Genomic DNA, 27291 nt, shown 5'->3' on the forward strand with positions numbered 1-27291 from the left:
TCCTGCGCCTCTGCGCCGGAAAAGCCCGGGCCGGAGTCACGGAGCGGAGCCGCGCGGGGGGCGGTCTGTTTGACAGGACGGGACAGGACGGTCGGTGTTCGAGCCCCCGGGTAGGAGGGCTTTAGTTTGGTTGTGCATTATAAGGAACAAAGCACAACAATCTGTGTGAATATGCATGAAAAACATTATTAAACATGTTTACACAGGTTTAAAATCCGGGTCAGAGAACTGAAGGTGACAAGCAGGGGCGGATTAAAGTGGTCATGGGCCCATAGGCTACTGTGTGTTAGGGCCCCCACATAGTTAAAGGCTGAATATGTAGAATCTTCACTATAACCATCGATATATATATATATATGTGTGTGTATTTAGTGTGAATTAATATTGACTTTCTGTCACGTTCTGTTTACATTGTAGCAGCCAATAGCGAGGTTGCCAGGCTTGTCTGTTGTTGGGTGCAGCTACCGTAGGCTGGCACTGGGTGAAATGGAGTTAGCCAATCCTGCAGCTGCTTCTTTGTCCCAGCAGCTGAGTGAGCGGAGACGGGCAAAAAACAGAGTCAGTACAGGCCGAGCATTCACTCCATGGACTGAGAGAAAGGAGAGAAACGGCATTCAAACGCACGCCCACATGGCTACGCTTCTCCATGATCGCTAAAATCACTTTCATGTTTACGGTATTCAGTCAAACTCCTCTAATCCTTGTTTTGATGCTGTGATTTTCTGGAGGGGACGGGTTCAAACAGGCTCAAACAGACTCCGGTCTCCTGTATGCTACTGGGGAAAAAAAACTGCTGGAGTTATTTTTTGTTGTTGTGACTATGCTCTTGAGACACTAGGTGGCGTTGTTCTGTTCATCCTCCATATTCAACCTTTAGTCATGCTTTATCAGGGGTAAAAATCCAGCTAGAACAGAAGAAGAGTCCGCAACCTTGAAAAATCGTGTCAATTTGGGGATTTCTTCAGTAGATCTGTGTCCTGCTGTTCTTTAAGTCGTTGTGCTTTTCTTTTCCGTGCTCCACGGCCAAGACCAGGACCAGGCTGGGACTGGACCAACTAACCATGGACCAGCCAGGTCAGCTTATCATCAGCTTAGCTTATCAGGGGAGTTACTTTCTAGTGTAATGTTGTTTCAGTGGGACAGTAAAAGAGCTAAAAAAAAGACTAAAGATGATGAACAGTGACAGTGTGCTCACACATCTTGTTTCATATGAGGGTCCAGAAACAAAGTTGGAGACGTTTGATCTGAAGAGTTGATTCCTCAGCAAAGCCAGCGCATGTTTTCCTGCCAGCCCCCGTGTGTCTGGGGGCAGGAATGCTCGCTCCCTGCTGGATGGATTAGATTCCCTGGGATTGAACCAATGAGCAGCCGTGGCCGTGCACACATCACACATCACACATCACAGATCCCAGATCCCAGATCCCAGATCCACTGCCCAGTCTCAAACACATCAGCCTCGTCCAACAGGTGTTTGACTTCCCGCAGACGGAAACACACATCAACACTATTTCCTTTAGCTGATCCAGTGATTTCATCTTAAACATTCAAAAATATGTGCATTTAAGTCCAATCCGCTCTTTCTCCAGGCTCCCTCTCAGTACAGTGTGTCGGATGCGTACAGGTGCTGTGCCCTCCAGAACAAAGCCTGCTGTAAACCTCTGTCATATTACACATTCCCTGTGCGGCTGGAGGACAGCCTCTCTTTGTTAGAGCTCAGGATCCAGTGCCAGGGCCCAGAAGATAATAGCAGAGCTCCTTCATACTGAAAACAGCAGGGCCAGTGAATGGGTAGACACAGAGTGAATGGATCCCTGGTACAGTGTGTATGTGTGTATGTATGTGCAGTATATACTGTAGGTGAAGGGTTCAGAAGCCTGTGACTGAATAGAGTTCATGGGAAACATGTTAGATTCCCCTGTAGAGACCCTGCACATCCACACAGGTGTTTCCAGTGTGTCTGAGGTCATCAACCATACTAATGATAATGATACATGTGCAAAGTAACTACTGTAACTCACTTATTGTACATAAGTGCAGTTTTGAGGGACTTGACTTTACTTGAGCACGTCCATTTCAGATATATAATATAATATAATATCACATAATGTTCCTCGATTTATCTGTGAGCCAGCGTCTGGTTACTTTGCAGAATGATATTTGACATAAAGACACATCACGGTGAGATTTGAAGGTAAACCAGCAGTTCCCGACCTTTTCGGCGTGTGATCCCCTCAGAGAAAGATCCCGAGTTGTGACCCGTTTGCCCTCTACACATTATTATTATTATTATTATTATGGCTTTGATTCATATAGCGTCTTTCTCAGTGCTCAAGGCGCTTTACAGAGTCCAGGTTCCATTCATTCACACAGACATACATGGTGGTGGTTAACTCAAGTCACAGCTGCCCCGGGGCAGACTGATGGAAGCGTGGCTGCAAATCAGCACCACCTCCTCAAACATACAGCAGTCACACACATTCACACGGGGCAAGGTGGGTGAAGTATCTTGCCCAAGGACACTACGACCATGACGCGGGAATTGAGCCGCCAACCCTTCGGACATTGGTTGACTCGCTCTACCAACTGAGCCACAGTCATCGTACATGGTTTCATTTATCACTTTGATGTAAAATATTATAGAAACAAAACTGGGCTTAGACACAGGTCCAGAATATGAATTCAAATTGGTGCACATGAACTTTTGTTTTCTCTTCTTTTCTGCCCCATTAATCATCGTTTGAACTTTTGGAAGGGTAAAGTTATGATCTAGAAAACCAGAAATCAGCTAAAAACTAAATAAAAGGCTTAACAGTTCAATAAAGATGCAGAGTCCAGTTGGAATTCTCTGCAGTCATCACTCAGAGCAACCCCCTTCATCTACAAGTAGTCATTTTTGAGCTGATTAGAGCCAATCTTTACTTTGACTTAACAGGAGCATCAGGGAAACGTGAACCCAGCACAGTGTGGAAGAGCCCGGAACAGTGTGGACGAACCCAGCACAGTGTGGACGTGCCCAGCACAGCGTGGACGAACCCAGCACAGCGTGGACGTGGACGTGAACCCAGCACAGTGTGGACGTGAACCCAGCACAGCGTGGACGTGGACGTAAACCCAGCACAGCGCGGACGTGAACCCAGCAAAGCGTGGACGTGGACGTGAACCCAGCACAGCGTGGACGTGAACCCAGCACAGCGTGGACGTGGACGTGAACCCAGCACAGCGTGGACGTGAACCCAGCACAGCGTGGACGTGAACCCAGCACAGCGTGGACGTGGACGTGAACCCAGCACAGCGTGGACGTGAACCCAGCACAGCGTGGACGTGGACGTGAACCCAGCACAGCGTGGACGTGAACCCAGCACAGCGTGGACAGGCCCAACACAGTGTGGACGAACCCGGCACAGTGTGGACGAGCCCAGCACAGCGTGGACGAACCTGGATGAGCCCGACACAGCGTGGATGAGCCCACACAGGCTTGTAAAGAAGTCTAAACAGTCAAACGGAGTGAAAACACCTGTGTGGACTTTTCACAGCAGAAAACACACAGCTGCAGCTCATGACATTAATGATGGCTCTGTTCTAATGAGTTTCCTATGAGGCTGAAACTATACAAGAGGGTGAGAGTGCACAACACAGGACCCTGCAAATGGGACTCAGTTATCATTAGCGTTATTAATGATACTGCTGCCTTTCCCCACGTCACATCGTCTGCTGTGGAAAGTCTGAAACAGGGAAAGAGAGCAGGGACAGAGGCTGAAGATGGGGAGAACACACTGCCTTGCTGAGTACGAGGCGCCCCCTGGTGACTATAAATTAAAACAACATATCAACCAGAACCTCTTCCACTCTACCCCTCCCTGCCATAACCAATGTTTGGGTTCATACCTGTGATGACCCTGGGGTTGGTCCTGCTCGGTCCTCTTGTTGGCTGTTTGTTTGCTTTGTTTCAGGAGGTTGGTGGGAGGAGCTCTGCCATCAGGGACGCAGCACACCTGAGCAGGCTGGGCTCAGGTGGCTATAGAGCACACCTGAGCAGGCTGGGCTCAGGTGGCTATAGAGCACACCTGAGCAGGCTGGGCCAAGGTGGCTGTAGAGCACATCTGAGCAGGCCGGGCTCAGGTGGCTGTAGAGCACATCTGAGCAGGCCGGGCTCAGGTGGCTATAGAGCACACCTGCAGGATCCCTGATATTGTTTCCACATACATACACTTACACTCTCACACACACAGACACTGCATACACACTGACAACTGATACTGAATTATATTGCTCATTTCCTTTGATTAATTCAAACATTTTGAATTATTTACATGACATGACTGTGTGTGTGGTCTCCCTCTTTTGTCACATACTGTTGAGCCAGGTTGTGACGTACCATTTATGTGAATAACAAACTGTAACAATGCAAACTGGGACTTTTTTTTTTTTTTACCACTGGTGCATTGATAAGAATGGTCAAAAATCCCCAAAATACCACATTAACACACCCAGACCTTGTAAGATATGACAGAAAATCCCATGCTGTGATTTGGGATCAAACTCTTTGACATTTGGATGGCGAGCACTTGTGTTGTGTGGTCAGAAAGTCCCTCATGGAGAGGCAGCGCTCACTTTTTATGCTCCACATATCTGGAACAAACTCAAAGAAAACTGCAACTCTTAAATGGTAAATGGACTTGTACTTATAAAAGCACCTTTCTAGTCTTCTGACTACTCAAGGCGCTTTCACAGTGTTTGTCACATTCACCCGTTCACACAGACATTCACACTGATGGCAGTGGACATCTACATACCATCTAATCTGACCATTCATACCACATTCACACACCCATGCGCAGCACAGGGAGCAGTTCGGGGTTCAGTGTCTTGCCCAAGGACACTTCGACATGGGGACCGGGGAGCCAGGGATTGAACCACAGATCTCTCGAATGCAATCCTTGTGGACACCGGCATGATCAGCCAACCCACTCAACCACTGAGCCACAATTCAGCTCAACTCAGATTGAACTCTTCTTAATCAAGACTGAAACGTCTGTTTGCCGCTGCCTTTCAGTAATCAAAACAATTTATTACCTGCTTGTACTGCACTGTAACCTCTCACCTATCACTAAAGTGATAATTGACAACTGAAAATTCCTTCTCTTGCTTTTGATGATCTTAATTATTTTACTTGAATGCCATTATATGTGTTACCTTCCAGTGCTTTTAGTGTTTTACGTACATCGCTTTGGATTACCTTATTGTTGAATTACCTTATTCTAATTGTATCTGGGAAATCCATCCATCCTCTGAATGCTCTGGGTCTGTAGTGTGTGGATGTGAAGTTGGCTGTGATTACCCTGGAGGTCACAACAGCTCATTTTATAAAAAACGCTCACACTACAATGAAGCGGCGACTGTGGGGACTAACACCATCACACATGAGTACAACTGGGCTCATTGAATCCACAAGAGCTTTACAGTCACGCAATAATGACATTAACACTGTTTAATGGACCCCAGTGTGCAGAAATATTCCAATATGCCAAATATTCCTGTATGCATTTTATAAGAAAACTTGTCATAACCCGCGGCACACTTATTATAAAGCTTGCATGTCTGTATGTCTCCTTCCTGACAAACTAGCATGAGATGTTTGGTCCCGATGGATTCCTTTGTTTCATGTAATACAATGGGATTCAACATCTTCACACACCTCACACTTGCTGCTACAGCCTTTCAGTGACAGTGACGTCGGCCAATCACGCCGTGTGCGAGTGGAAGAGGTTCTCAACAGGCTCGATGTTGTAAATATTGCACACACACATTATCACAGGACACACAACGTGATGAATTAACATAAACATCATCCATTTTAATTATTCACCCCCATCATCACACCGCAAAAATGAATTTTGCTTATAAGTTATAAGAATACTCGCGTATGCGTTCAAACGCTTCACTTAGACGTTTCTCTCGTGATAGAAAATAAACACAACATTTGATTTCAAAAGTCAAACTTTTCCACATGTTTCTTTAAAGGAATGTCATATTGTAAATATCGTACTAACGTGGTCAAGTTACAGCATAAACACACAACATCGTAAAAGCACTTTTGGTCAAAATAACACAATTCTGATATATATTTCTTCTGTTTATTATTGATAAAATGAATGAAACGAAGACTCTCCGCGGGTCATCACTCGTTGCAGTAGCTTAAAGACAGTGTTGCTTATAAAGGAGTCAAACAGTGGTACAGTACACAGACAGAGGAAGGCATTTCTGTGATGTAACACTTGACGGGTAATGTGTAAAACTCGATATACCAGCGGAAGAGTGGAGGTACCAAAGCAGCCTTATTTTCATGGGCGATGTCGTGTTTCTGTACCGGTCACAGCATCAGTCCTAACTCTGTTCTGGACGACAGCAGCAGATGGTAAACGTGGAACTCCAGCAGACCTCACACGCAGCTGCTGTACTTCTGCACTTGGTCCCGGATCTCGTCCCTCACCGTGGTGGCGTTTTCCTTCAGCTCGTCCAGCTCCACGCGCTGCTTCTGCATTCGCTGCTCGTTACTCTTGAACTTTTTCTCCAGTTCTGCAACGACAGAGAGAGAAAAAGCCCGGTCAGAGCAGAGACACGGGTCGCTACAGTTACACCGTGTAGAAGTATCTGTCCACTACGGATTAGCATGAGCTTCAGTGGACGACGTCACGACACAGTACACAGGGATTTATTCACCAAACAAAGTTGTTTTTTCTTGTCTCCATGAAGGTGATGTCTGAAGTCGTTTCCTGTTTCCTTATTTAACCATAAACTTTAGAAAGTGACCCCACAGAGTCTGTAATCACCAAACGTTTCTGGTCATATTGCCTTCAGCAGGATTGTGATGTCCATCCTTACCGTGCCCAAGCACGTTTAACAGCTAAAGTCTAGTTCGTTTGACCAGTGTGAGTGCAACCGTACCGTGTCTGGGTGCGGCGCGCTTGCCGGCTACGGCCCCGTTTGGGAGAGGCGGGCTTTTGTAAAGCACGTTTGCACATGTACGAGCACGAACGTTCGCACGTCTATGAGCACGAGGCCTACGGCGGCTCTGACGTTATTTTATGTGCGCCTGTTGGGACATAGAAAAAAGAAGGAGGGACCATGCGCGGACATTTAAAACAATGGCGGTGAAAGGTTCACGTTGGTGTGATGCGGAGGTGGAGTGTTTACTGCAGATTTGGTCGATGAAAAGATTCAAAAACAGTCGACAAGACGCACAAAAACTCCGAGGTCTACGGAAAGATTTGGAAACAAAGCGACGCATTGCGATGACGTCATCAATGCGCGTGACGTGTTACGGCGTGATGACGTATGGACAGCAAGAAGCATTCACCGAGGCCCAGGTAGTGTGAGTACAAACGGGCCTGGGCCTCTGCGAATGCTTCTTGCCTGCCTTTACGTCATCACGTAAATGACGTCATTTTTCTCAATGTGCTGACACTTTAGAGAGCAAACAACTGTTTGATCAGTGGAGGAAATTGTTCCGCAGATGAATCGATGATGAAGATGATCGTTAGCTGCATCCCTACACTAACTAAGAACAATTTAGCGCACATTCCCCACATCCATGATTTCATCTGTGAAGCAGAGCAGCTTCAGGTACTCACTCCTGAGTTGTTCTATTCCCTTGTTGGCTTTGCTGAAGAGGTCTTCTGCCTCCTTCTTGATGTCTTTGGCCTTCTGATTAATGTTGTTCAGACCTCCGGACTCCCCACCGAGAGAGTCCACCTTCGTCTGCAGCTCCCGGTACCGTTTCTCTGTGTCGTTGAGGCTCTGAGAGACACGACACACACAAAATTAGGATCTATCTTCATCACCCTAAAGACACCCTGGCCCTGTCCTGAACATCTGCTGCCTTTCATACGTTTTGGGACAAATATGACATCTTTATTCCCTCACCTTCTCCAGGGAGGATGCTAGCTGCGTGGCGTTGTTAGCCAGTGCTTTGGCGTCCTTTGCCATCAGTCGGTTCTGCTCCGTCTTGTTCCTCAGAGCTTCCACCTCCATGGAGAGGTTGTTCAAACGCATCATGACGTCCATCTGCTTATCCTCCAGCTGCGTCAGCCTCTCATGCACCTTAAAAAAAATGACACATAAAACTTTAAGAACCAAGGGGGGAAATGGAGATATGGGAAAAGAATGCAGTATTTTGATGTTGGAAAGAAATATCACACTGTCCGTCCGTCCCGTGCCCCGTGCTTTAGGGTCCTTGTCCCCCCTCCAGGCCCGTTTGTACTCACACTACCTGGGCCTCGGAGAATGCTTCTTGCTGCCTATACGTCATCACGCCGTCACACGTCACACGCATTGATGATGTCATCGCGATGCGTCGCTTTGTTTCCAAATCTTTCCGTAGACCTCGGAGTTTTGTGCGTCTTGTCGACTGTTTTTGAATATTTTCATCGACCAAATCTGCAGTAAACACTCCACCTCCGCATCACACCAACGTGAACCTTTCGCCGCCATTGTTGTTGTTGTTAAATGTCTGCGCATGGTCCGTCCTTCCTTTTTCTATGTCCCAACATGCGCGAATGAAATTAACTGCTGTAGGCCTCATGCTCGTGCTCGTACACGTGCGCACGCTCGTGCTCGTACATGTGCAAACGTGCTTTACAAAAGCCCACCTCTCCCAAACGGGCCGTGGCCGGCAAGCGTGCTGCAGCTAGGCGCGGTGCGGTTGCACTCACACTGGTCAAACGAACTAGACTTTATCCGTAAAACCTGTTTGGGCACGGTACGGATGGACAGTGTGAGCGCGCCCTAACTGGGGAAGTATGAAGAGTGTGTGAAACAGAGAATAAGTCATCACTGTACCTCAACTGTAGCATTCCTGGTGCTGTTCAGGTTGTTGTGGGCCTCCTTCAGGGCTGCTCTTGCTTTCTCTATGGCCTTCTCAGACACGTCCAATGCCTGCTTGGTCTTATTGGCTATATCCTTCACTCCTTCCGCTCGGCTCCTGCACAATGACACCAGGAATTAGACGGATGTAAAAGAAGATAAGAAGTCCTACGGTGGCCACCAAATACCTCCAGTAAGTGGCCCACTGTGGCCACCAAGTTTGATCAGGTCCCTGTGAGAATGAGACCAGAGGACGTGGCGTCACTTCAGCTGAAAAGCCGTAAAAAGATCAACTGTGAACTAACAGACTGTGGGGAAATACACAAAGAACTCAAGGTTTCAATTAAAATAAATAACTCTGTTAATGTCTCTTCATTAATTGAAGTGTCACAGTTAAGGATGACTGTATGACATTTGGATCACCATAAATGTTCTTTGGCCATCAAATCTGGGGGCTAACTCATCTGTTTAAATTAATTTTGTTATAAGAATCAGACAAGCTGGAAGTTATTAGTAAACTAGGTGCCTTTTAGAAGAATGTCCTTCCTTTGTAACATTTGTTGCACTTTAGACGTGCTGTGTGTACTTGTGTTACTATTGTAGGTTTGTGCTCCATACCGTGTGATCATGGTCCTGAGCTACATAAATGAATACAATAAAATGTTATTTAATTAAAATCACTGCTATTTAAAAATGTCTGTAAGCAAACATGAAAAGTCAAATAGAAAGCCTAACAGGAGTCTCATCTAATCTCATCTCATCTTCATCCTCTTATCCGGGGTCGGGTCGCGGGGGCAGCAGCTTTAGCAGGGGACCCCAAACTTCCCTTTCCCGGGCCACATTAACCAGCTCCAACTGGGGGATCCTGAGGCGTTCCCAGGCCAGTGTTGACATCTAATCTTTCCACCTGGTCCTGGGTCTTCCCCGAGGCCTCCTCCCAGCTGGACGTGCCTGGAACACCTCCCTAGGGAGGCGCCCAGGGTTCATCCTTACCAGACGATCCTGAACCACCAAAATTCTAATCTACGATAGAAAATGGAAAAACAGGAGAACGTGGTGCAACAACCTCGGTCTGATGACACTGTCAACATCTCACCACTGCATGATGAACAGACATTACATGTCTTTGAACACGACAAATTAGGAGACGCCCAAGAAAACTGCAATGTGGGTGTGTGATGTTGGTGTGAGCTGTACTTTTAATATGGATCATTACTGAACCCTGAGCCATAGTGGCCTCTGCTGTCATGGATACAGGCTGGCTAATACAGAAGTTCGATCCCTGTCGCGTCTCTAGTGATATCTGTAATAGTCAGTAGTGATGGGAGAGATCCGTTCCTGTTGTGGTTGAGGCTCCCTTTTATTCGATATTTATCTTTGGCAGTGAAAGGCAGAACCACGCTCTTTCTGGCATCGAGCAGGACGGTTTGTGGGAAACGTGCTTTACTGTAGAACGAAAACAGTAGCTTTACTTACTTGGCAACCTTAGCTTTGTCGAGCAGCTCCTTGGCTTTGCCGACGTGCTGCGAGGTTTGGTTGACGATCTCCCCGATGTTGGTGAGGTTAGAGAGGCTGTCCTTTATCTGCATCACCATTCTGTCCAGAGCGGTCCTGTTGACCGGCAGCGTGATGGACAACACCTGCAGAGCCACCTTCTCTATGCTCTCTGGATCTGCTCCCTCCTCTGTGCAGCAAAAGGGAGAAGGAGAGGAAACAAAAGCAGGAACAAACGACAAGTGAAACACTAGAAAAGGATTTCTGCCACAGGAGAAATGCTTCTTCTGTTGAACTGTAGTTAGGACGCACTCACACTGTCCTTCCGCGCCGTGCCCCGTGCTTTAGGGTCCTTGTCCCCCCCTCCAGGTCCGTTTGTACTCACACTACCTGGGCCTCTTGCAAATGGTTCTTACTGCCTATACGTCATCCCGCCGTAACATGTCACACGCATTGATGACGTCATCACAATGCGTCGCTTTGTTTCCAAATCTTTCCGTAGACCTCAGAGTTTTTGTGCGTCTTGTCGACTGTTTTTGAATCTTTTCATTGACCAAATCTGCAGTAAACACTCCACCTCCGCATCACACCAACGTCAACCTTTCAACGCCATTGTTGTTGTTGTTAAATGTCCGCGCATGGTCCCTCCTTCTATTTTCTTTGCCGAACAGGTGCACATAAATTACGTCAGAACCGTCGTAGGCCTCATGCTCGTGCTCGTACACGTGCGCACGCTCTTGCTCGTACATGTGCAAATGGGCTCTACAAAAGCCCACCTCTCTCAGGCAGCAGTTATGCGCAGAGCGGTTACACTCACACTGGTCAAATGCACTAGGCTTTAGCTGAAAAAACAATTTTGGCCTGGTGCGGAAGGACAGTGTGAGTGCGCCCTTAGACTGCCGAGCAGACGTAATATTACCAGTTACAACGTCAACATACCAGTGAGGAAGTCTCTGATCTTCTTAATGAAATCTTTGAGCTTCTTGTTGTTGTCGTCGAAGTGCTCCTTTTTCTTCCGGGCTTTCTCCAGCGTGGTCATCGCCTGCTTCTTCACATCCTGTGTCAGAGAGGTTATATCCTGGAGCTGCACACAGGAAACCAAGATGTCAACGTTAGAGTCTCCGGTCACGGCGGACAAGACGGTACACCGTCGCTCCTACGCTGTGGTTGAAAAATAAGGACCTTTCTCGCCACGCTCTGCAGCTCCTCGTTAGCAGCGTTCAGACTGTCGGTGGCGTTCCTGGCGTGATTCAGCGCGGCTACAGAAGAGCTCACTGTCCCGTTACATCCCTCTCCTCCGCACACGCGATTGCCCTGATCGTCACGGCAACCGGCGCCGCCGCATTGGCTGTCTGAGCAACTGCCGTTGGCACTGGCATTGCTACGGCCGCCACATACCTGGAGGGAGCAACAAAGCGTTATCATTCACACGTTGAAGTAAATGATGAATGACTGAAAGCCCCGTCGCTGCTGCCTACAGTACCTTGTGACTGAGGTGGTAGACCTTGGTATCCACGTCACGGGCGTTCTGCTGCAGCTCGTTTAACGACCTGTTCTGAGCCGCCAGAGCGCGGAGGAACTTGTCTTTGCTGGCGTCGAGCAGGTCTTCGGTGACGGCGCGGGTTTCTTTGGACTGTTCCACGGGACCGAGAGGACCGGACACCGTGGCATTGCATCTCTCCCCAGCCTTCACTGACTCCTGGTAGTACTTCTTCACTTTCTCAAACTGATCTGGAAGGAAACAGGTTTTTACAGTTTTACGCGTAAAGTCCTGATTTTGCAGTTCCTTGACCTAAATTTAAATCTTTATCAGATTTTTTCCTTCTTTTGGTTTATTATGAGGCTATGTATCAAACATATTGTAGATTTTAATGTTTGCTTTTGCTGTAGAAATGAAACTGTATGAACATTTCCTATCCACGATTATACTGTATATTATATATATATCAAGTTTGTGTTATTTAAAGAAATAAACTAAAACACACACTAAAATCATAGATAAACAGACTTTTTGTTTCCATAAATTAAAAAAAACAACAACACAGCCCATGCACAGACAGGACATATACACATGCAACTAATTGAGAGATGTCAGAGCGAGGGGGCTGCCAGTGATCGGCGCCCCGAGCAGTTGGGGGTTCGGTGCCTTGCCCAGGAGATGAACTGGCACCTCTCCAGCCACGCTCCATTCATGGTCCACACAGGGACTCGAACCAGCAACCCTCCAGTTCCCAGCCAAGTCACCTATATACTGAGCTGCTGCCGCCCAATATGATATACAGTATGAAAACCATGCCAAATGTGCATTAACATCAAAGATGAACCGTGGAGCCATGAGAGGTAAATGCGCTTTGTACACGTTGTGGATAAGGAAACAAAAATATTGCTTCACATGCTCAAATAATGATATCTTAATGAGTCTTTTCCACATGTTGCTCGTGCCCGTTTCATGCATTGTTGTCGGGAGAGTTTTCTGTCGTTCGGCCCGACTCTGTGATTTACCTTGCTTTAGCTTTTTCCCATGAAAAGTTTCCCCAGTGCAGGCTTGAACGAACACAACAGGAAGTTAGCATCTTAAACGTGCATGTAAAAAAGCAACGCAACCACTATAAACAAAGCAATGTGCGGTCGTGCGTGTCACAGTGATGCTGGTGTGGAGTGTTTTTAAATGCGGCAATCAACAGTTTTAATGATAATTAAACTTTGAAACGGTAACACTAACACTTTCACTGCTGGTTATGGTTTCATCCTCACTATGCCGTGTTTTCACAGACTGAATTGTCACGTGATGTTACTTTTGAAGCTCCGCTGACTTGATTGCGTTTGTTACCTGCAAATCCTGAGGTGAGGTAGTCCTCCAGCAGGTGTTGTTTGTGAGCCACGGTGGCGTTAACGTCCCTCAGCTCTTTCTCTAGGTCGCTCAATGTGCGTCTCAGTGCCTCATCTTCTTCTGCCGTTGTATTCAGCTCTCGGGCCACGCCCATCAGACGCCCGTCGGTCAGGGCGATCTCAGCCCTGGAACACAGAGCAGGATGTTTTAAGTGATATCCGGGCAGCTGGCAGCACTTGCCAAATGATCTGAACCAACCACAATGAACATCCAAACACTATGTAACATCATCACCTGAGGTCATCGATGCTCTGTCCGATCAGCTGGTGGATCCTGTCGCTGTCCTCCGCACTGAGCAGATCCTGCACTTGCTTCAGCTTCCTCTCCAGCTCTTTGATGCGCCTGTCCCCGACTCCCGGCGTGACCCCACTCTCCAGGATTTTCTGCGCAGTGTACTGGACGTGTTCCAGGTCCCTTTTGATCTGGCACACCGCGTCGTCCCACAGCTGGAAGCACGGGTGACACTGCACGCACGCGGGGAAGTCGCCGCTGAAGCCGCGAGCGCATTCATCGCAGCGTTTCCCCGCGGCTCCCTCCCTGCACTCGCACGCCCCGATTGATCGGTCGCACTGGGCCATCTCTGAGCCCAAGGGGTGGCAGTTACACTCTGAATGAAAGAGTGAGGAGGGGAGGGGAGAAAGAGAAAACATTTAAAAATGATCTGCAGGTCCAGAAACCGTAAGAAAGAACACAGTCAAGTCTTAAAGACATAGGTAGAAAGGGTCTATCAACATTTAGTGCATACTTGTATTAAAATCTTTAGGTTTTAATGGGAAATGGGAATAAGGTTTCTCCTGTTTAGGCTCAATGATCTGTGTGCTGCGATCAATTCACAAGTGAAGGAGTTCAAGTACCTCGGGATCATGTTCACGAGTGAGGGGACGATGGAGCGTGAGTTTGGCCGGAGAATCGGAGCAGCGGGGGCCGTGCTGCAGTCGCTCTTCCGCAACGTTGTGACCAAAAGAGAGCTGAGGAAGGCAAAGCTCTGGATCTACCGGTCAATCTTTGTTCCTACCCTCACCTGTGGTCACTAAAGCTAGGTCATGACCGAAAGAACGAGGTCGCGGGTACAAGCGGCCGAAATGTGTTTCCTCAGGAGGGGGGCTGGAGTCTCTCTTAGAGAGAGGGGGAGAAGTTCAGCATCCGTGAGGAACTCGGAGTAGAGCCGCTGCTCCTTTGCGTTGAAAGGAGCCAGTTGAGGTGGTTCAGGATCATCTGGTAAGGATGAACCCTGGGCGCCTCCCTAGGGAGGTGTTCCAGGCACCTCCAGCTGGGAGGAGGCCTCGGGGAAGACCCCAGGCCAGCGTGGAGGTATAATCTCTCCAGATTATACCTCCACGCTGGCCTGGGAACGCCTCGGGATCCCCCAGTTAGAGCTGGTTAATGTGGCCCGGGGAAAGGGAAGTTTCGGGTCCCCTGCTAAAGCTGCTGCCCCCGAGACCCGACCCCGGATAAGCGGATGAAGATGAGATGAGATGAGATGAGGAACAGGGAGTGGAGTGTGGTGTGTTTCACACTTTCACTAAATGTTTCTGCATCATTTCTACTCTAAAAAGAAAACTCACTCATGGCTGTTATGGCCGAGTTTACCCATTCCTGTTCCCAAGTTGTATTTATTCACTAGCACTTGTCGCAGGATGAGTTACCTTGACACTGCACCTGCGGGTCTCCCCAGTGGAACTGCTCACACTCAGTGCACTGTTTACCTCCAAAGCCTGGACGACAGTGGCACTGGCCTGTGAACTGTAAAGACAGACAAGCGAGAATTGACAGATAAAAAACACATGTAATGAATTAGAAACTAAACGTAGTTTTCGTTCAAGTTCTCTTTTGCATTATCGATTTTGCGGCCCGCTTGCTTCCTCACCATGTTGCAGTGAGTTCCCAGGGCGTGTGTTGAGTCGCAGCCACAGGACTCGCAGCCTCGCTCCTGACCGTAGTTCCAGTGGTTAGGAGCGCACTGGTCACAGTTATGGCCGGCCACGTTCTCCCTGCAGGGACAGGCTCCGGTCTGCGGGTCGCAGTGACACAGTCCGTCACCGCAAGCAGACTTGACGGTGCCAGCGCTCACACAGGTGCAGCCTGAGGAGAGAAACATATGTTCAACGCAGAGACAGAGAGAAGACGTAATAGAATAGAATTGTCTTTATTGTTGTTGTACCAGTACAACGAAATTTACAGTACAATCCCTTAAAGTGCAAAATTAATTTAACATTAAAAGCATCAAAAAGAATGGGCTAGACCTTCAGAATTAGTGTACGAATTATTGAGTTATGGCCAAACGTGTTTTGTGAGGTCACAATGACCTTGAACTCTGACGTTTGACCTCAAAATCGAACCAGTTCATCCTTGAGTCCAAGTGGACATTTGTGCCAAATGTGAAGACATTCAGATGTATACAGATGTACTTGAGCCATCATAACTCACGTCTGCAGTCGTGGGCCAAAGCGTTCCCATAGTAACCGCGTTGACAGTGGTCACAGGACGGGCCGTCTGTGTGGTGCAGGCACTTGAGGCATTCGCCGGTCCTGGGGTCACACGACCCAGGATCCTGGGTGTCGATGTTGCCGTTGCAATTGCACGTGAGGCACTGACCACCGGGTTGCTCTGGGTTACCATAGTAACCAGGGGCACACTGGTCACAGCGGGCACCTTGGGGAGACAAGCAGGTATTGAATAATTTATTGCACATGTTGTACATCAGACGAGGCCAGACTTACGGACAAAACGTCCCTGCTGTGTGATTGCTTACCAGCGTAGCCTTGTCTGCAGCTACAGATGATCTGGTTCGAGGTGTGGTCAGCTTGACAGGAGTGCGCGTTAAAGTGATCCGAGCCGGGGTTACCGGGGCAGGGGCAGGGCCGACAGTGCTCCCCTGAGCCAAGCACTGGGTTTCCGAAGAACCCATCCACACATCTGGGACGAATGCGGAAGACATTTACCGTCAGTCTGATGACCAGGGACGAAAGTTAGGTGAAGTGTGACACTGATTGATCCTTACCGTTCACACAGGTGTCCTGCTGTGTAGTCCCTGCAGTCTCTACACTCCCCGGTGCGGGAGTCACAGATGTCTGCGTGGCCGTTACACTGGCAGGGGCTGCAGCTGGGGAAGCCCCACTGGCCCGGTTGGCAGTCCGAGCACTGACGCCCAGTGGCTCCCTGCCTGCACTGGCACTGGCCTGTTACTGGGTCACACTGGTGGCTCAATGAGCCCTCTGAGTGGCAGTCACAAGCTGGAGGGAGGAGGTATTTAAAGGCTTATTCACTGTTTTTATTTATTTTCATTCTTGGAAAGGGGCAGGAGTTCAATGCACAGCACATACAGCAGTCTCCTTAGAACCAAACACCACAGCTCTACGGTTAGGACCAATGGTCCATGCAAGTATAGAAGTTGAGACCATTTCAAATGTGAGTAGATTACCTCTAGAAAATCCCTTTTTTACTGTCAGAGTTCTGTTTTACTTTTTGTACGGGTATCTGATTTGGCAGATTGGTCGCGGGTACAAGCGGCTGAAATGTGTTTCCACAGGAGGGGGGCTGGAGTCTCCCTTAGAGAGAGGGGGAGAAGTTCAGCATCCGTGAGGAACTCGGAGTAGAGCCGCTGCTCCTTTGCGTTGAAAGGAGCCAGTTGAGGTGGTTCATGATCATCTGGTAAGGATGAACCCTGGGCGCCTCCCTAGGGAGGTGTTCCAGGCACGTCCAGCTGGGAGGAGGCCTCGGGGAAGACCCAGGACCAGGTGGAAAGATTATATCTCCACACTGGCCTGGGAACGCCTCGGGATCCCCCAGTTAGAGCTGGTTAATGTGGCCCGGGAAAGGGAAGTTTGGGGTCCCCTGCTAAAGCTGCCCCCCCCCCCCGCGACGCGACCCCGGATAAGCGGATGAAGATGAGATGAGATCTGATTTGGCAGCATCAGTTTGAATTAGGGGGGAAAATGGCAATTAACTCAAATCTATAACCTGAAAAATATTGTGACTATTCTGTATTTTCACTGCTTGAAACACTTTGGGATATGAACATCATAAGCATCTAAAAGCCACATGAGAACTTTGCCAGAGAAGCAAAGACTGAAAACATGCAGGTAAGTGTGCACTCTACCACAGAAAGTATTGGGTTCTACATAAAACATTAACATTTGCTTATAAAGGCATGTCAAACTGTAGTATCTCCCCTTAATGTAATCAGCTTCAGCAACAACAGCAGCATTCTCACTAAGCTTTGGAGCAGATTGACCTTGTGTGAAAGATGTGGCTGGGTTAAGATGCTATCATGTAACAGACTCTTCTATTCAATTCAATTCAATTCAATTCAATTCAATTCAATATTTATTTACAGTGCCAAATCATAACAAAGGTTATCTCAGGACACTTTACAGAGTAGGTAAAGACCACACTCTATGGCTTATTTATGATTTACATAGACCCAACAAACCCTAGAAGAGACTCACCAGTACAACCGTTCACTCCAAAGCCGTAGGTTCCCGGGGCACACTGGTCACAGCGTCGACCCATCACATTTGGTTTGCAATGACACTGACCCCCCACCCTATCGCACTCTCCGCTGAGGGAGCCCTGGGGGTCACACTGACAGGCTGGACACAACAGATACAGAGAAAAAGGCCAGAAAGAAAACAACTGCCAATTATTATTATTATTTCAAAAGCAACCAAGGATCTGTCCCGCTTCTGGGTTTGAACCCGCGTCTTCTAAATGCGCTCTTGTTTTACTGCATGTACTTACACAGAGCCCCGTCGTGAATGATGGAGGAGATGCTGCAGATGAGTTTAGAGCACATCTCAGCCAGGGCGGGCATCGGCGTGATCATAAAGGAATCCAGACACATGTATCGAACCATCTCCTCCCGCCGCTGCTCTGCCTCCGGCTCGGTACCTTGGAAACCCGGAAGCTCAGTGTACTTGGGAATCAGAACCAGCTACGGGGAGAAAAAGCAAAGGTTAAAAAGGAAAGCTATATATATATATGGGAAATGGACTTATATAGCGCCTTTCTAGTCTTCTGACTACTCAAGGCGCTTTCACACTTGTCACATTCACCCATTCACACAGTGGACATCTATATACCATCTAATCTAACCATTCACACATCCATGTGCAGCACGGGGAGTAATTCGGGTTTCAGTGTCTTGCCCAAGGACACTTCGACATGTGGACCGGGGGAAGTGGGGAGCGAACCGCCGCTCTCTTGCATGGAGGACGACCCACTGAGCCACAGTCGCCCATACTTATATATAGGAGTATAGTTTATGGAATGATGAGCCAGGGAGGCAGTAAAGCGATCTCTTTGAACATAAAAACTATTCAAAGACAGAGATTTGTCAAGGTTTTTTTGTCAGCATTGTCAGCATTTTACAGGTGTAGTTGTATTTCCCCACCACTAGGGGGAACCCTCACAGTGTGAAGCCCTAAACTACAATAGATGGTCACTTTTCCAGGAACCAGGAAGGTTTAGCTCATTTAAACAGGACAGCTGCACTGATGGAGCCCGAACAGACAAAGGTGGTGTCAGTGTCCAAGTCACCCAGGGGTGGAGGACGTATTCAGATCATTAACTAACATAAAAACTACAAACACAAGTTACACAAGTGCTGTTACATCATGCATGGAAAATGTTACTTCAGTAAAAGTATGTATTGCAAGTATAATCAGGGAAATGTATTTAAAAGTAAAAGTAGTTAATGCAGAGAAATGACTGCTGTGTATTTAATAATCACTACTCATGCATTCATTTAAAAGCAGCATTTTACTTGTGTGGTTGGTTGAGGTGAAGCTGATTTTTTACCATTTAGTGTCTGACTGCAAATAATGATTATTTTCATTATGGATTCATCTTATTTCAAACACACATAGAGGTGGATAATGAGGGAGGCAGGCTGAGAGTCGTAGCTCACCGAGTCGATGAGGATGAAGGCAGTGAGATGTCTGTGCGAGACCCCGTGACGCTGGAACCTGATGGCAACCACGTAACGATTACTGGGCTCGAAACAGAAAGGCCTGGGCATCTGGATGTATCTGGAAAACAGAAAACAACAAAAGCACAGTTTATACAAATATATGCAGATACATGTCAAAGTCAGCGACACGGTGGTGTGGTGGTTAGCACTGTTCTGTCCTGGTTCAAATCCCAGCTGGAGCCCTTCTGTGTTGAGTTTGCATGTTGTCCCCGTGTCTGCGTGGGTTTTCTCCGGGTTCTCCGGTTTCCTCCCACAGTCCAAAGACGTGCAGGTGTTCGGTTAATTGATGACTCTAAATCACCCGTAGGTGTGAATGGTTGTCTGTCTCTGTTCGTCTCTATGTGTCCTGTGATAGACTGGCGTCCTGTCCAGGGTGGACCCCGCCTCACACCCGATGTCAGCTGGGATCTGCTTCCACACACTGGTCATGCCATTAAGAGCTCTCCAGGCAAGTGCTTTCCTCACTTTAACATCCTGTTCTGTGGAGCCGACCCATGCGCCCAAGTACTTAAAGTCACTGACCTCCCTTAGCGCAGTACCCTCCAGTGTTGTTAGGGGCAGATGTTCTTTGGGGATGTTGTAGGTCATGACCTCGGTCTTCTTTGCATTTAGCCTGAGGCCAACTTCAGCACACTCCAGCTCCACTTAGGTTAGGAGATCCTGTCCCTGCCTTACGTTGTCAGATAGCAGGCAGATATCAACCGCATAGTCCAGGTCTGTGAGGCTTTCCGCAGGGCGTCTTGATGACCTTCTAGGCACGATAGTGAAGCCGAGCTCGGAACTTTTTCCCAAGCACTTGTCATGACAGCTTTAAAAATGTCTCTCATATTGTGTTTGACCACACAAACACAATAGGAAAGAGACTTTACACATTGCATTTTAACTGAACAGAAACAGCACAGTGACATTTAGGTGGTGAGTTATTTCCTACTTCCATATCTGCCTTGTCTATTTCTAAAGCAGCCAGTGTGCACCAGAGAAACTAGATCCAGCCTCTACCTGCTGCTTTGGCTCGCCCCCCTTCTGACTGTGTTTTGGGCTCACTTTACTAATTGGTTTTGGCTGAAGGACCGACCACAGAAGAAGACGGAAGACAAGCTACGCTCCGCTGAGACGGACGGATCCGGGCAGGGCCTGACCTCGGTTCCAGACCAGTTCAGACTCTCAAAGGCTTTTTCAGCACACTGAAACCAACAGTTTTACTGTTAGGTTCACCCTGTTTTTCTATCCTCTATCCCACTTTTTGCTCCCTTAATTTCAAGAACTTAAGAACATTTGGCCCCCTAATCTGCTCTGATCTGCAGTAATATGGCTGATGTGCGATGAGCTTTTCATATCAGAAGCTCGACGTTAGGAAAAGAAGGCACTGGAAGTATCCCAGGCTTTTAATTAACTTCCTGTTCAAGCAGATATAGTTCAGTGAGAACTACTGCTACACGTTTAACACTGTTATCACTTATCGCTCCTTATCTCTTATTCAGTTTGTACTTATTTTATTTCAATCTGCTGCTAAACTGCACGCTGCGTATTGTTGTATATTGTATAAACCTACGTTTAACCACAATGTCTGTTGCACTCTGTCACATCTACTTAGATAGATAACTTTATTTATCCCCGAGGATAGATGGATAGATGGATAGATGGATAGATGGATAGATGGATAGATGGATAGATAGATAGATAGAGAACTTTATTTATCCCAGAGGGGAAATGAGATCATCGTAGCAGCGGATCAAAGCAATCAGAAATACTAAAAATAAGATAAAATATAAAATACAAAATATGAACAACAATAAAAGAAAAGTACAGTATCGCAGATAAACACTATATTACAATATACTATGTGGATTTTAATGTGTATAGTATAAGTATAGATTTTTTCTGACTTCTGATTGGCCGACATGGCTTTAGGGTTAGGTTATATTGCTGCCTGTTGGTTTACCATGGTCTCAACAGCGCTTCAATTGTGATTGTGCGTTGTCACTGGAAAAGAGATTGCGTGGCGTGGACGGCACTTTTTTGGAGATGAAGGAGGAAAAACCCCATTTATTTTGTGTGAACTAGGTCGATGAAAAAAGCTTTTGATGACACACGATTATCGCTATTAGCTTTGATCCTTTAAAGATAAGGAGAAAAGCTAAAGAATTTCCCCCCGGGGATCAATAAAGTATTCTGATTAAAGCCAATACAGATTTGGTGAACCTGGAGCAGGTATGTGAGGCTGAATATAAAAGACTGTACGGTTCTCAACAGGTTTTCTTATTTTTCTGACAAAGTCTTCCTTTCACATCACTGTAGTGGATTCTTACATAGGCTTCCTCGTATGTTTGCCCTCCTATCAGTGAATCAATAGTCAAAAATACAGCGAGGTACAGTGAAATAAGAATATAAATACAGGCTTGAACCGTACAGAGCGTACAAGCCAGGGCAAGTGATGGGGGGTGGGCTGGCTGAAGTGACAACAATGTTATGATGCAATTTTTCCTGAGCAATAAAACAACACAGAGCCTATCATCACCTCGTAAACTTCAACAAATCTGTTAGTGACAACATACTGTTTTTCTCACACACACAAACACACATATATACATGCTATAGTACCTGCTGCGGTGCGGCAGAGTCACTGTGTAGAGCTGTTCAGTTGGTAGGAGGTTTCCACACCGGAGACTGGATGGCAGATGTACAGATGTAATACTGACTATCACCTCCCAGTCCTCTGTTGACTGCGCGCACACACACACACACACACACACACACACACACACACACACACACACACACACACACACACACACACACACACACACACACACACACACACACACACACACACACACACACACACACACACACACACACACACACACACACACACACACACACACACACACACACACACACACACACACACACACACACACACACACACACACACACACACACACACACACACACACACACACACACACCAAGGCTTAGTTCAAAAGACTTTCATTAATTAGGAAAAAGAGTTTTACATCGATCTTGTAGGCCGCTCTTGATGACACACTCACACACCTCAGGTTCGTAGCGGATCATGATGTCGTACTCCATGGCGTAAGGGATGTTGTCGATAGTGAACACCAAGCCGGCACCGTCTTTGACACGGGCAAATCCCGGTCCTGTCCACGTCACCATGTGGCTGGGAGTGCGCTCTCTATGGACGGTCCTCACATCCGGCTGAGAAAGACAGACAGATGACCAAAGAACCTATCATCACTTCTGCTTTACACTATACTTATACTTATACTATACTATACTATACTATACATCCCCCTCACTGACCTGTCTGTCAGTTGTGTGCTCTGTTTGTGGAATGGAAAGTCTAATAAAGCAGCTTTTAAGAAGACTTCATCACACTACAATCGTACTATAATCACTTCGTTCACCAATCAGTAAGCGGACGCTTTGGAGTGACAGCGTCCTTTGAAATTTAAAAATTAATTTATACTGCAGGATTATTCAATTTGGTGCATGTTTCTGTTGTTACAAACAATGAATAAGGACTGGTGATGAATAACCATGATCTAGTAAGGATGCCCCCTGGGCGCCTCCCTAGGGAGGTGTTCCAGGCACATCCAGCTGGGAGGAGGCCTCGAGGAAGACTCAGGACCAGGTGGAGAGATTAGATCTCCACACTGGCCTGGGAACGCCTCGGGATCCCCCAGTTAGAGCTGGTTAATGTGGCCCGGGAAAGGGAAGTTTGGGGTCCCCTGCTAGAGCTGCTGCCCCCGCGACCTGACCCCGGATAAGTGGATGAAGCTGAGATGAGATCTCTGCTGGGTCCCCTGTCCTTTCCCGTTTACTGTACATGCTCTGGACAAGTTATGAAAGTTCAGCTACGACACTGGACTCCAAATACCCCTACACTCCTACGTATCTTTTTTTTCAGCTTGACTAGTTTAAAACGGCATCATTAACTTGACAGATTAGGCTTGATTCTTCTGTATCATGTCAAACCATAAACAAAACCAGCGACACAATCAGAGCAATGATCCTACTGTTTGTTGAAGCTGGCGGATACGTCTCAGTGCTGCCCGGTGTTGCTGCGAGTTGGTGATGCGACGGTGACGACGGTGTCTCCTCAGCTGGTTGCTGAGATGCTGAACACAGTCAGTCTCCGCCTGAGGACGAACTTTGCCCTGTGAGAGGAGAGGAGAGGAGAGGAGAGGAGAGGAGAGCAGAGGTTTGGTTTTAAAAGTCCCTTTATTGAACCACTTCAAAAAAAACAAAAAAAATTCACTCTTTCACTTGCCTCAGGATGACAGTAACAACAAACAACAACAACACCAACAACAACAACATCAACAAAACAACAACAACACGGTCAAACAAACCAATGAGAGTCTCAGATGTGTATTTCCAGCTCCCCATTTTCCCCCACAGAGCACAAAACCTCCTCAACTGCCCAGAGATCTTTGAACACCTGCATAGTGCCAGTCATTTTGTAATATGCGTGTTCTACCCGCAGTCGGGCCTTCAGCAGTCCTCTCAGAACCCACACTGGCTCCACATTGCCCACAGTTTGTGCCTGGTTTCTGCGGGTCAGCCAGATGGCCAGCTTTGCAGAACCAGATATAAAGTTAAGCAGGGTATGGACGGGCTTTTTCTTTGCACAAAATTTTGGGCCAAAGATAAACAACTGGAAAGAAAAAACCTCCCCGAAACCCAGAAACCAGGTTTTTAGCAAACTGGACAAGATGTCCAAACGCGGACACTGAACAAACAAGTGTGCCAGAGTCTCAGCCTGTGGACAAAACAAGCATCCCTCCCCGAGCTCAGGATGAAGGTGCACCCTGTATCTGTTTGTGGCTATCGCCCCATGCACAATCCTCCACTGGAGGTCAGCTGTCCGTTTCTCAACGGGCAACTTGTACAGAGACCGCCAGCTGCCTTTGGGGGAGGCGTCTGGGCCAAAAAACTCAGTCCACCTCGACTCCTCCATCCCTGCCAGAGACTGCACATTTAGGGTCTTGACACATATTTGATAGAGTGCTTTTTTCCCCACAGCCTGAAACTTGTCCAGGTGAGGGGTTTCAAAAGACAGCAGCTGACCCTCTCCCTCCTGCAACTCCCCCACCGCTGGGCTGATGAACAGAGAGGGGAAGCTGTATTCGCACTCATCACTCCATTGATCACACAGCGAGCGATCTTCCGCAGTCTCTTTTAGGTGTTGAGGCAGGGCAGCACAGACATCTTCCACCACTTTATGAATCAGCCTGATAGAGGTGATGTTGTTCTTGTTCCTCAGGTTGTCCAGGGATGTCGCAGTCATCTTCATTAATTGACCAAGTTTGGTGCAGCCAGCTCCTCTCAGACTGGCTCGAAGGCTGGCAGACTGCAGAGTTCGGGTGTTAATTAAGCTGTTGAAGAACAGAGGCTCCTCAAACAGCCACAGCCCCGGAGTCTCTGCAGTGTCACGCTTCATCCTGAATATCTGCCAAGCCTGCAGGACCGAGGTGTAGAAAGGTGTTATTCCATTTAGGTCCATATTCTCGTGTTGTAGGAGGAACAGGTGTTTGTCGTATCCCAGCCGCCCAGCTCTTCTCAACAGCCAGCGAGCTGTGTCGCACCAGCTTAGGACACAGTCATACATAAGTTTTTGAGCCGTTCTCAGTCGGAAAGCGGCGATCTTGGATTGGATGCTGATCAATCCCTGTCCCCCTTCAGCCACAGGTAGATAAAGGCCAGCTGCACGTATCCAGTGTCTCCCAGACCAGAAAAAGTCCAGAACGGCTCTTTGAATGTCCTCTATCAGGCCTCTCGGTGGTGTCAGTGCTGTTAGTTTGTGCCAGAGGGTCGAGGCAACCAAGTTATTGGCAACCAGAACTCTCCCCCTATATGACAACTGGGGTAGCAACCATTTCCATTTAGACAACCGAGCACACACTTTCTCCTTCACTCCCTCCCAGTTCTTTTTCTGGAAGCCTTCTGTGCCTAAAAAGACTCCCAACACTTTCAGTCCCTCCCTCCCCCATTTCAGACCTCCAGGCAAACCTGGCACTATCTGGTTATTACAGCCAATCCACAAAGCTTCGCTCTTTGCCCAGTTCACCCGTGCAGAAGACGCCTTTTCGTAAAGGGACAGGGCGTCCTTCAGACATTGAACATCCCCTTGGCTGGAGATAAGAATATTAACATCATCTGCATAAGCAGAAAGGGTTGTAAAACCTTGATTGGGCTTGAACGAACCAGTCAATGAGAGACCACCGAGGCGATCTCTAAGTCTGCACAGCAAGGGTTCAATGGCTAAGCTGTACAGCTGACCTGAGATTGGACAACCCTGTCTGATTCCACGCCCTACAGGGATTGGCCGACTCAACCCTGCCCCCACCTTCACCATACACTGTGCATCCCTGTACAACAAACTTACCCAAGACAAAAAACCATCACCGATACCAAACGCCTTAAGTGCAGAAAACAAATAGGAGTGATCCACCCTATCAAACGCCTTTTCCTGGTCTAAAGAGACAATGCCAATGCTGACATTGTCACATTTACACACATCAATGATATCACGAAGCAGGAAAAATGTTGTCCATGATCGTCCTATCAGGAATACAGTATGTCTGATCAGGATGTACAATTATTTCAAGTACATCCTTGAGTCTGTTTGATAAGGCTCTGAAAAGCACCTTATAATCGGTGCAAAGTAGAGCCACAGGCCTCCAGTTTTTTAGTAATGCCAGGTCTCCTTTTTTTGGCAGCAAGGAAAGCACTGCGCGCTGACAGGAAACAGAAAGAGATCCGGTTCTAAAACACTCCAGCAGAACACAGTGCAGGTCAGGTCCCAGTAAATTCCAGAAGTGTTTAAAAAAGTCAGTGGAAAGACCATCAATCCCCGGTGCCCTTCCTGGTGCCAACTGATTAACAGCAATTGTCAGTTCCTGTAAAGTCAGCTCAAAGTCCAGAGCAGCTTTCTCCCCCTCGCTGAGCTGTGGAAGCCCCTCCAGGAGCTCCTCACGGCCTTCCATGCTACATTGCTCTTCTGCAAAGAGTTCAGTGTAGAAGTTCATTGCATGGCTTCTCATTTCTTTTGGACAGGTGGTCACTCTACCTCCCGGCAGCTCGAGGCAGGTCATGTGTTTCCTCTGTGCCACCGTCCTCTCCAAGTTAAAGAAAAAAGAGGTTGGGGCATCCATGTCCTTCAGCTGAAGGAAACGAGACCTTACCAGAGCCCCCTTCACCCTCTCCTGCAAAAAGGAGCTCAAAGCCAACCTCTTCTCCTGTAGCAGTTGGCCCTTGGTTGGATCTGAGTCTCCATGTAGTTCATCTTCCATGCTCTTTATGCTTGCTTCGAGTTCCTGAACTGTTGATTTGATCTTAGCAGTTGAATGGGAAGTGTACTGCTGGCAAAAACCACAAATCTGTGCCTTGCCCACCTCCCACCACAGTTTCAGAGAACTGAAGTAAGCTTTTTGAAGCTTCCACTTTTGCCACAGTGATTTAAAATGTTGGCAAAAAACAGTGTCCTGCAGGAGCTTGTTGTTCACCTGGCGAGATGTTCAAAATTAGATTAACAAAATGGTGGTCAGTGAAACCAACTGGATTGATATGGCAGTGAATCAGTCTGGAGCTTAGGTTTGGGGAAATGTAGATCCTGTCCAATCGTGCAGCACAGACCCTGCTGTTACTGACCCTCACCCATGTGTACTGTCTGGACTGTGAATGTTTTACCCTCCATGTGTCTAACAGATCCAGATGTGTGATGATGTTATTGAGGCTTTGAGCTGACTGAGGATGAGGTTCCTCACTTGTCCTGTCTAAAGTGAAATCTAATGTGCAGTTAAAATCTCCACCGATGATGAGCTGGTCCTGATGGTAGTTTCTCAGCTCATTTTCCATCTGGTTGAAGAAACGTACCCTTTCTGCTCCATGATTTGGAGCGTAGACGTTGACGAAGCAGAACACGTTGTTATGTATTTCTGCCCGTACAATGAGAAGACGGCCCTTGACCACTTCAGTACAGGATATAACTGTTGCATTAGCTGTTGTCTTAAACAAAACAGCTACTCCTGCACTGAAGTTATTGCCA

At 47.5% G+C, this 27291-nt stretch overlaps 1 protein-coding gene across 1 annotated transcript in view; it reads right to left on the bottom strand.

The window, feature by feature from the left end:
• Positions 1–6173: 6173 nt before the first annotated feature.
• Positions 6174–27291, bottom strand: part of lamb2l (laminin, beta 2-like) — a 71913-nt gene continuing 50795 nt past the window's right edge. Inside the window, exons 15-35 of the mRNA XM_083920038.1 lie at positions 23258–23398; positions 22275–22436; positions 21819–21940; positions 19155–19275; positions 17987–18179; positions 17695–17838; positions 16248–16479; positions 15999–16162; positions 15674–15898; positions 15114–15328; positions 14893–14989; positions 13481–13853; positions 13187–13371; positions 11840–12087; positions 11539–11754; positions 11296–11440; positions 10339–10546; positions 8839–8980; positions 7924–8100; positions 7632–7797; positions 6174–6576 (exon numbers count right to left, since the gene is read on the bottom strand). Of these exons, the coding sequence (XP_083776164.1) occupies positions 6440–6576; positions 7632–7797; positions 7924–8100; positions 8839–8980; positions 10339–10546; positions 11296–11440; positions 11539–11754; positions 11840–12087; positions 13187–13371; positions 13481–13853; positions 14893–14989; positions 15114–15328; positions 15674–15898; positions 15999–16162; positions 16248–16479; positions 17695–17838; positions 17987–18179; positions 19155–19275; positions 21819–21940; positions 22275–22436; positions 23258–23398 (3813 nt within the window). The 3' untranslated portion in view covers positions 6174–6439. The remainder of the gene's footprint in view (positions 6577–7631; positions 7798–7923; positions 8101–8838; positions 8981–10338; positions 10547–11295; positions 11441–11538; positions 11755–11839; positions 12088–13186; positions 13372–13480; positions 13854–14892; positions 14990–15113; positions 15329–15673; positions 15899–15998; positions 16163–16247; positions 16480–17694; positions 17839–17986; positions 18180–19154; positions 19276–21818; positions 21941–22274; positions 22437–23257; positions 23399–27291) is intronic.

The sequence above is a fragment of the Echiichthys vipera genome (assembly GCF_963691815.1).
Source record: "Echiichthys vipera genome assembly, chromosome: 9".
NCBI classification, from domain to species: Eukaryota; Metazoa; Chordata; class Actinopteri; order Perciformes; family Trachinidae; genus Echiichthys; species Echiichthys vipera.